The 10,594-nt window shown below is 59.0% G+C and overlaps 1 protein-coding gene across 1 annotated transcript; it reads left to right on the forward strand.

Moving 5' to 3' along the window:
• Nucleotides 1-625: 625 nt before the first annotated feature.
• Nucleotides 626-7,360, forward strand: LOC103753636 (endophilin-A2; the record flags this gene model as incomplete). Its single annotated transcript, XM_029959266.1, has 6 exons — nt 626-817; nt 1,847-2,005; nt 3,267-3,370; nt 4,836-4,960; nt 5,381-5,434; nt 6,915-7,360. Coding segments are annotated over 6 exons (831 nt in total), but the record flags the coding sequence as incomplete, so codon positions are not given.
• Nucleotides 7,361-10,594: the final 3,234 nt, after the last annotated feature.

The raw sequence follows: 10,594 nt of genomic DNA on the forward strand, positions 1-10,594 counted from the left end.
CAACCCAGACCAGGCTGGGATTGTGATTCCCACACACACAAAGGCTCTTGGTGCAGCCCCTGCTTTTGGGCTCTGCTTAACTCCTTCCTCTCCCTCCTTCCTTCCTCTCCATCCCCTCCTTCCTCTCCCCTCCTTCCTCTCCCCTCCTTCCTCTCCCTCCCCTCCTGCCTCTCCCTCCTTCCTTCCTCTCCCATCCCTCCTTCCTCTCCCTTTCCTCCATCCTCTCCCTTCCCTCCTTCCTCTACCTCCTTCCTTCTTCTCCCTTCCTTCCTTCCTCTCCGATCCCTACTTCTTCTCCCTCCCTCCTTCCTCGCCCTCCCCTCCCTCCTCTCTCTTCTCTCCTTCCTCTCCCATTCCTTCTTCCTCTCCCTCCTCTCTCTCCTCTCCCTTCTCTCCTTCCTCTCTCCTTCCTCTCCCATCCCTCCCTCTTCTCCCTTCCCTCCTTCTTCTCCCTTCCTTCCTTCCTCTCCCATCCCTACTTCTTCTCCCTCCCTCCTTCCTCGCCCTTCCCTCCCTCATCTCCCTTCCCTCCTTCTCCCTTCCCTCCCTCCTCAACCTCCCCTCCTTCCTCTCCCTTCTCTCCTTCTTCTCTCTCCCCTCCTTCCTCTCCCTCCCTCCCTGTTTTCCCTCCCTCCCTGTTTTCCCTCTCCCTGTTTTCCCTGTCTCCCTGTTTTCCCGGGCAGGCGACGCTCTGCTGGACGCGGGTGAGTCCATGAAGCGCCTGGCTGAGGTGAAGGATTCCCTGGACATCGAGGTCAAACAGAACTTTATTGATCCCCTGCAGAACCTCTGTGACAAAGACCTGAAGGAGATCCAGGTAAATCCCACCTCCAGGGGGGGATTTTTCCTCCTCCTCCTCCTGCTCTCTCTGCTTTCCAAGGTGGGATCCAAGGGCTGGCAGGAATTCCCTGCACTGGGTGTTTTCTCCCTCCTGCTGCTCCTGAGCAGGCTGGATGCAGCTTGGAATGGTTCCCAAAACATCCCAAAACACCTTCTGGCCTTGCTGAATCCAGTTCCTTGTGCTGGGAGCTCCCAGTTTGGGCTTCAAGCCCTGAGCAATCCCCCCCTCCAGGCCTCAGCATCCCGGGAAAGCCCTTTGGTGCCTCACAGGGGGACACAGAACTCCGGAGTGCAGATCCATGCAAAGCACAGCCAGGCTCTGGAATGGGATCTGTCCCAACCCCTCATTCCCAAGGCAGCTCTCTTGAGTGAATTTTCACTCCCAGTGGTACCCCAGGTAACATAACCCCCAACTCAGTGCTGCTCCATCCCCCAATTCCATCAGGATAAAACATCCCTGCCCTCAGAGCCTGGGAATGCAACGCTCAGAGCCCACATTCCTGATCTCCAGAGATCCCTGGAGCTCCTGAGGAGCTGGAAGCAGCAGGACAGCTCTTCACCTTCCCAAATGTGGGGCACAGCCTGGGGTGTTTCCCTCAGTGGGAAGGGGCTGGAATCATTCCCCCATCACCCTCTGGAGCGGAGGTGGGAGCGCACTCTGGGATCGGGGTTTGGAGGCAAAGGAGCTCAGCCTGGAGCTGCTCCCAGGAGAGCCTGGCTGCTCCCAGCTCCTCCTGCTTCCCTGCTCATCCCTCCCATCCCCAGCAGGACAGTTTTTCACCTTCCCCAATGTGGGGCACGGCCTGGGGTGTTTCCCTCAGTGGGAAGGGGCTGGAATCATTCCCCCATTCCACGGGAGCACCAGGAGCAGGCGCTCCAGGATCAGGGTTTGGAGGCACCAGGAGCTCAGCCTGGAAACAGAGCTGAGCTGCTCCCAGGAGATGCTGGCTGCTCCCAGCTCCTGCTGCTTCCCTGCTCATGCCATGCCATGCCATCCCACCCCCAGCACCACCTGAAGAAGCTGGAAGGGCGGCGCCTGGACTTCGACTACAAGAAGAAGCGCCAGGGGAAGATCCCGGACGAGGAGCTCCGACAGGCCATGGAGAAGTTTGAGGAGTCCAAGGAGGTGGCAGAGACCAGCATGCACAACCTGCTGGAGACTGATGTGAGAGGGGCTCCGTGTCCCTGGGGTGGGATCCCGCCGGGATGGCCCCAGCTGGACACTCGTTGGTGCTCCTGGGGGGTTTGGCTCCGTGTGAACCCGGAGCTGAGTGACCAGGACGGAGCTGCTCCGGCCTTGGGGAGCCCCTGGTCCTGAGCCAGCTCCTGGAGCAGCAGGGGAGAGGCTGGGGCTGCCACCAGGCAGGTCTGCTCTGGGTGGAGGGATCAGCTCTGATTCCCAAGGAGGAACCTCAGTGGAGGGATCAGTTCTGATTCCCTAAGAGAAACCCCAGTGGAGGGAGCCTCCTGTCAGAGTGGAGGGAGTCAGTTCTGATTCCCAAGAAGGAATCTCAGAGGAGGGAATCTCCTTTCCATGGAGGGATCAGTTCTGATTCCCAAGGAGGAGTCTCAGTAGATGGAGTCTCCTCTGGGTGGAGGGTGTCAGTTCTTATTCCCAGAGAGGAATCTCAGAGGAGGGAGTCTCCTTTCCATGGAAGGAGTCAGTTCTGATTCCCAAGGAGTCTCCTCTCAGTGGAGAGAGTCAGCTCCAATTCCCAAGGAGGAATCTCACTGGATGGAGTCTCCTCTCCATAGTGGGATGAGTTTGGGCAGGATTTCACAGCAGGCAAGCCCTGCAGTGACAGGAGTGTCCTGCAGTGACAGGAGTGTCCCAAACCCTGCAGTGTCCAGAGTGTCCCAAGCCCTGCAGTGTCCAGTGTCCCAAATCCTGCAGTGACAGGGGTGTCCCAAACCCTGCAGTGTCCAGAGTGTCCCAAACCCTGCAGTGACAGGAGTGTCCCTAATCCTGCAGTGACAGAAGTGTCCCAATTCCTGCAGTGACAGGAGTGTCCCAGATCCTGGTGTCCAGAGTGTCCCAAACCCTGCAGTGACAGGAGTGTCCCAATTCCTGCAGTGTCCAGAGTGTCCCAAACCCTGCAGTGACAGGAGCATCCCAAGTCCTGCAGTGACAGGAGCATCCCAAATCCTGCAGTGACAGGAGTGTCCCAAACCCTGCAGTGGCCAGTGTCCGAAATCCTACAGTGTCCAGAGTGTCCCAAACCCTGCAGTGACAGGAGCATCCCAATTCCTGCAGTGACAGGAGCGTCCCAAACCCTGCCGAGCCTCAGCCGGTTCCTCCCCTCCGGTGCCCCAAATCCCAAACCTTCTCCTCATACCCTGTCTCTCCCGTGCCCTGGGGGCAGTGTGGGGTGTGCTGTGCCTCCTGTGCCAGGGGGCACAGCCATTCCCCCCCGGTGTCCCCGCAGATCGAGCAGGTGAGCCAGCTCTCGGCGCTGGTGGACGCCCAGCTGGACTATCACCGCCAGGCCGTGCAGATCCTGGACGAGCTGGCCGAGAAACTCAAGCGCAGGTGAGTCCCAGGGGCACCCCCAGCCTGCCCCCCTGCCTGTCTGGGGACACAGGAGACTCCCTGGGAATCACAGGATCCCGGAACGGGGGCGGTTGGAAGGGGCCGTGAGGGTCGTGGAGTTCCACCCCCTGCCATGGGACACCTCCCACCATCCCAGGGTGCTCCAACCTGGCCTGGGACACTCCCAGGGATGGGGCAGCCACAGCTTCTCTGGGAATTCCATTCCAGTCCCTCACCAACCTCCCAGCCAGGAATTCCTTCCCAAAATCCCATCTAAATTTCCCCTCTTTCAGTGTGAAGCCATTCCCTGTGTCCTGTCCCTCCATCCCTCGTCCCAAGTCCCTCTCCAGCTCTCCTGGAGCCCCTTTAGGCCCTGGAAGGGGCTCTCAGGTCTCCCTGGATCCTTCCCTTCTCCAACCTGGCCTTGGACACTTCCTGGGATGGGGCAGCCACAGCTTCCCTGGGAATTCCATCCCAGCCCCTCCCCACCCTCATAGCCTGGAATTCCTTCCCAATATCCCATCTAAATTTCCCCTCTTTCACTTTGAAGCCATTCCCTGTGTCCTGTCCCTCCATCCCTTGTCCCACATCCTTCTCTAGCTCTCCTGTAACCCCTTCAGGCCCTGGAAGGGGCCCTTGGGCACTCCCAGGGCTGGGGCAGCCACAACTTCTCTGGGAATTCCATCCCAGCCCTCCCCACCCTCCCAGGGAATCTGTTCCTGGGTGTCAAAGCCACTTCTGGAGTTTCAATCCAGACCTTCTCCAGGCGCTGCTCCCAGCGAGGCTGGATTTGAGCTTGGCAGGGATGGAAAAGGGTTGGAATTCCCTCCATGCCACCCCATCTCTGGGCTTCTGAGCCCTGTGAGCTGGTGCTGGGAGGCAGGTGGGAACACCCCTGGAGCTGCCTGGTCTTGCCCTGCCCTTCTGGGATTCCCACCCTCCCGGGATTCCTGCCCTCCCGGGATTCCTGCCCTCCAGCAGCTGCCAGAATCCACAGGGGAGCAGTTGGAACAGGGAATGAGCTGGTTTGCACAACTCCCCCGGGTCATCTGAGCCACCACGTCCCCAAAGTGGGGCTGGGGAAGGAGGGGTGGATTCCCTGCAGGGCTGGATCCACTCCCTCCTCCTGGAGAAGCTGCCCAGTGGATCCCATGGGTGGATCCCAGTGGATCCCAAGTGTCTACTTGGAATGAGGAGGAGCTGGGAGCAGGATCCTGCCAAGCCTCAGCTTCCAAACTACAGCACGAGTGTCCTCTGCTGGCCTGAATTCCCAAACATTGCACGGCAAAGCCCGGAATTCCCTTCCCTCCCAGGGTGGGAAGACCCGCCTTCCAAAGGCTCCGGCACGGGGAGTCAAGCAGATCCTTCTCCACAAAAACCCGAGCCAGGAGGAGGAAAAACACATCGATCCCATTGCATCCCATCCCTTATTTCAGTTTGTCCCCCCTTCTTTCCCTTCTCCCAGGATGAGGGAGGCCTCCTCCCGCCCCAGGCGGGAATACAAGCCCAAGCCCAGGGAGAGCTACGACTTCGGAGAGAGCGACCAGTCCAACGGGGGCTTCTCCTGCAACCCCACCCCCAAAGTCTCAGGTGAGGCTGTGCCAGGGCTGTGCCCTCCTCCCCCTGTGCCCCTGGAGCTGCTCTGTTTGCCCGGGAAGGATGGCTCTGGATGTGGCCCTGGAAAACGTCAGGAATGCCTCTGGATCGGGCTGGGGGCTCTCGGGGCAGGACAGCCTTTGTCGTGTTGGCTCTGGGGATGTTCCAGAGGTTTCTCCAGCCTGGGAAGTGCCCACTCAGTGCCAAGCAGGAAAAACCAAGGATCTCTCCCTCCCTCCCCTCTTCCATCCCGCTGCATCCCTCCCTCCTTCCCTCCTTCCCTCCCTCCCGGGGGGTCTCTAACAGCATGTCCCCCCCCCCCCATTTCTCCTTTCTCCTAACAACCCTTCCCTGCCTTTTCCCTGTCCCCATTCCCATGGTTTTTAAGCATGTCTCTTTTTTGTTTGGAAGCAGCTTCCTCCTCTTTCCGGTCGGACAAACCTTCCCGGGCCTCCGTCAGGAGTATCCGTGAGTTTCCTGCTCTGCGCTGCATGACGTGGGAATTCTCCCATCCCTCCTCCTCCTCCTCCTCCTCCTCCTCCTCCACTACCTCTCCTCCTCACTCCTCCTTTTCCTAGGCCTCCACTGCTTCCTCCTCCTCTTCCCAGCTTGGAGCTGCTCATCCCTCCGTGCTGAGCCTGAGCTAAGCCTGACCTAAACCCTGAACTAACCCAGCCACGCTCCAGTGGGATTTTCCCACCCCAAAACCGGCTCACCCGGCGGGGCTGGAGCAGCTCCCGTCCCATCCCGATGCTTTTCCAGGAGGGATCAGACCTCTCCAGGGTTTTTCCAAGCACCCAGCCTGGGTTTTTTCCCGGGAAGGCTGGAGGGAGCAGGCAGAGCCTCAGCACAGTGGAGTTTGTGGGTCCTGCTTTGGGATCCCTTCGGGATCTCGGGGCCCTTTGGGATCCCAGCTTGGAGCTGTGGTGGCGGGAAAGGCTCGTGGTGGTGGAGCAGGAGGAGCCTGGAGCAGGGATTTGGGGATTTGGGGATTTGGGAAGTTGTCTTGGCTGCTGCTTTCGGTGCCTGGAGGGGCTCTTGCCAAGCTGGGTAGTTCCTGGCTGTGGAATCATGGAATCATGGAATGATTTGGGTTGAAGGGAGCTTCAAGACCACCCAGTTCCACCCACCTTCCACCAGACCAGGTTGCTCCAAGTCTCATCCAACCTGTCCCTTGTGGTTTTCCATCCAAGCAGGAGCTCAAATCCAGGATATCCAAAGGATGCCTTAATAACAAAACCACCCTCGTTACAACAACCTCCACTGGGACAGGCTGGGAAATCCAACCTGTTTAAAATGCCAAAGAGGAGGGGTTGGGGGTCCTGCTGACCCCTGTGCCCCCCCCTGTGCCCACAGCCCCTAAAACAAGGCTGGAATTGGAGTTTTCCATCAAAGCAAGAGCTCAAAGCTCTTGTTCCCAGCACTTAATAACAAAACAACCCTCGTTACAACAACCTCCATTGGGACAGGCTGGGAAATCCAACACATTTAGGAGTGCTGGGTGCCAAAGAGGAGGGTTGGGGGTCCTGCTGACCCCTGTGCCCACAGCCCCTAAACCAAGGCTGTATTTGGAGTTTTCCATCCGAGCAAGAGCTAAAACCCAGGATATCCAAAGGGTGCCTTAATAACAACGCTGCCCATTGGGACAGGCTGGGAAATCCAACACATTTAGGAGTGTTGGGTGCCAAAGAGGAGGGTTTGGGGGTCCTGCTGACCCCTGTGCCCCTCCTGTGCCCACAGCCCCTAAAACAAGGCTGGAATTGGGAGTTTTCCATCCAAGCAAGAGCTAAAAACCAGGATATCCCAGCGCTTAATAACAAAGCTTCCCCTCATTACAACAACCTCCATTGGGACAGGCTGGGAAATCCAACACATTTAGGAGTGCTGGGTGCCAAAGAGGAGGGTTTGGGGGTCCTGCTGACCCCTGTGCCCCACCCTGTGCCCGCAGCCCCCCTGGACCAGCCCTGCTGCAAAGCCCTGTACGACTTCGAGCCGGAGAACGACGGCGAGCTGGGCTTCAAGGAGGGCGACATCATCACCCTGACGAACCAGATCGACGAGAACTGGTACGAGGGGATGATCCACGGCCACTCCGGCTTCTTCCCGCTCAACTACGTGGAAGTGCTGGTGCCGCTACCTCAGTGAGCCCCCCCCGCCATTCCCGCCTTTCCCGCCATTCCAGCCACCGCCAGGGAACAACCAGAAGGGTCCCCCTCGGCCCCTTCCCTTCCCCCCCTCGGGAATTTGGGGGTTTTGGTTTTTTTGTTTTGTTTTCTGTGTTTTTCGGGGTTTTTTTTTTTGTCCTCCTGGTGCTTGAACTTCGGTACTTTGCTCGTCCTCTCTCCCCCCACACACACACACACACCCCGGCACGGGCCTCTCTCCCTTCTCCAGGTTTTTTGGGGTTTTTTTCGTCTTTCCTTCGGGTCCAGCACCTGGATGAGCCAGGTGGGAGAGCAGGGAGGTGTCCTGGGAATGCACAGCCCTGTAGGAGAGCAGGGATATGTCCTGGGAGAGCAGGAATGTGTCCTGGGATGCAGGAATGTGTCCTGGGAATGCAGGGGTGTGTCCCAGGATGCACAGCCCAGTGGGAGAGCAGGGATGAGTCCTGGGAATGCACAGCCCTATAGGAGAGCAGGGATGTGTCCTGGGAATGCAGGGATGTGTACTGGGAGAGCAGGGATGAGTCCTGGGAATGCACAGCCCAGTGGGAGAGCAGGGAAGTGTCCTGGGAATGGAAGGATGTGTCCTGGGAATGCAGGGATGCGTCCTGGGAATGCACAGCCCAGTGGGAGAGCAGGGATATGTCCTGGGAGAGCAGGGATGTGTCCTGGGATACAGGGATGTGTCCTGGGAATGCAGGGATGTGTCCCAGGATGCACAGCCCAGTGGGAGAGCAGGGATGAGTCCTGGGAATGCACAGCCCAGTGGGATAGCAGAGAGGTGTCCTGGGATGCAGGGATGTGTCCTGGGAATGCAGGGATGTGTCCTGGGATGCACAGAGGCAAAGCAGCCCCCACCTCCCACCCCCCCGAGGGGCAAGACCCCCAAAGCCACTGAAGGAACACTACCCCCCTCTCCCCATGGATCCCATCCCTGCAGGGCGATCCCAGGGGATCAGGGGAGGGGAAGCTCTGGCACAGCAACACTACAACCCCCAGCAAACACTAAGCCAGCCCTGCAGGGCAGGGGCTGAGCCCAGCCTGGGGGGCTGAGCCCTTCCTGGGGCTCTGAGCCATTCCAGGGATGCTGAGCCCTTCTTGGGGCTCTGAGCTATTGCAGGGATGTTGAGCCTTTCCAGGGGCTCTGAGCCATTCCAGGAATGCTGAGGTATTCCAGGGATGTTGAGCCATTCCTGGGGCTCTGAGCCCTTCCAGGGATGCTGAGCCCTTCCTGGGGCCCTGAGCCATCCCTGAAGTTCTGAGCCCTTCCAGGGATGCTGAGCCCTTCCTGAGGTTCTGAGCCATTCCAGGGGCTCTGGGCCATCCCTGGGGCTCTGATCCCCCCCTGCCCACCCTGCAGGGACAGCAGGGATGTCCCTGCCTGCTCCAACCCCCCCCTCCCTGCACAGCCCCACTCCAGAGGGAGAAGCTGTTCCTCCCATCCAGGATTTGGGGTTGGGGTTTTTTTGGACCTCAGGTTTTTCCTGCCCCAAACTGTCTCAAATTGTAGCTGGGGGGTGATTTGGGGGGCAGGAATTGGGGCACAGCCCGTGGTGTGCCCAGGGCAGGGCAGAGCAGGGTGTAGGTTGGGGCTCCTCTCCCCAGGGCTCTGCAGGTCCCTCCCTGCCCATTCCCAGGGATCCCTCAGCACCCCATGGATGGAGCTCCCCTGGGCCTCACGTGCCTTTCCTGTGCCCCCAGCCCTGCCCACAGTGACCCTCCCTGGTGGGCAACACACCCCTGTGCCCCCATCCCTGTGCCCCCTCTGACCCTCTTTGGGGGCCCAACACACCCCTGTGCCCCCAATGACCCTTTTTGGGGGCCCAACACTCCCCTGTGCCCCCAATGACCTTTTTTGGGGGACAAAGCACCCCATGACCCCAATGACCTTCTTGGGGGGGGCAACACACCCCTGTGCCCCCAGTGACCCTATTTGGGGGGGCAACACACCCCTGTGCCCCTAATGACCCTATTTGGGGGGGCAACACACCCCTGTGCCCCCAATGACCCTTTTGGGGCAACGCCCCCTGCTGCCCCAGTGACCTCTCTGGGATCAATGCCCCCTGGGCCTCAACGTGACCCTTTTTCAGGGCGGGCAACACACCCCTGTGCCCCCAGTGACCCTCCTTGAGAGGGGGGCAATGCACCCCTAGTGCCTTCCTGTGCCCCACGTGACCTTTTTGGAGGATCAATGCCCCTGTTGCCCCCGAGTGACCCCCTTTGGGGGATCAGTAGCATCCCCCTGTGCCCGTCAGTGACCCTTTTTGCGGGGCCACACACAACCCTGTGCCCCCACTGACCCTTTTTGGGGGATCAATGCCCCCCTGTGCCCCCAGTGACCCTCCCTGTGGGGTCAATGCCCCCCTGTGCCCTGGCTTTGGGGGGACAGGGCTGGTTCATCTCACTGTCCCTTCTCCTGCCCCGGGCTGGGGGGGTGGGATGGGACCCCCTCTCTCCTCAAATCCACCATTTCCCTTCCCAGCCCAGTGGGTTCTTGCCCATCCCTTGGTCTCAGCCCAGCTCTGGGGCTGTGCTGCCCATCCCACACCCCTCATCCATGGGATCCGCGTCTGTCCCACCCCAGCCCCAGAGGGGGGGCACAGGGCAGCTCCCCCCCTCTCTTGGGAGCCCGAGGGAAGCCTGGAATCCTCTGGAATCCTCTGGAATCCTCTGGAATCCTGGGGGCCCTTCCCACTGCCCCCTCCCCGCTGGGACCGGGGTCTCATCCCAGCTCCCGCTCAGGTGGATCCGGACGTGTTCTGTCAGCTGGGACAACTTGCTACATCTCTTTTTTTGTTTGTTTTGTTTTGTTTTGTTTTGGGTTGTTTGTTTTTTTTTTTTTTGGTAATGGTTTTTCCTGGTTTTTAGGGGAAAACATAAAAAAAAACCCAGAAAAAAAAAAAAAAGATGACCCAGGATTCTTGACTTGTATCTCTGAATGGAAAATATTAAATGTTCTCTTCTTTCTAACGGTGCAGTCGTGGAGTCGGGGAGAGGGGTGGGGTGGGATGGGACCTTGGAAGGCATGGAGTTCCAGCCCTGGTTTGGGCTGGATGGGACCTTGGAAGGCATGGAATTCCAGCCCTGGTTTGGGCTGGATAAAACCTTGAAGGTCATCACGGAATTCCAGGCCTGGTTTGGACTGGAAGGGGACCTTGAGGGTCATCATTGAATTCCAACTCTGGTTTGGGCTGGATGGTACCTGGGAAGTCATGGAATTCCAGCCCTGGTTTGGGCTGGATAAAACCTTGAAGGTCATCATGGAATTCCAACTGTGGTTTGGGCTGGATGGGACTTTGAAGGTCATGGAATTCCAGCCCTGGTTTGGGGTTGGAAGGGACCTGGGAAGTCATGGAATTCCAGCCTTGATTTGTGCTGGATGGGACCTTGGAGGTCATGGAATTCCAGCCCTGGTTTGGGTTGGAAGGGACCTTAAAGCTCATCTCATTCCACCCCCTGCCATGGG

This window comes from Manacus vitellinus, unplaced genomic scaffold (assembly GCF_001715985.3).
Source record: "Manacus vitellinus isolate BGI_N305 unplaced genomic scaffold, ASM171598v3 ctg7180002438725_pilon, whole genome shotgun sequence".
NCBI classification, from domain to species: Eukaryota; Metazoa; Chordata; class Aves; order Passeriformes; family Pipridae; genus Manacus; species Manacus vitellinus.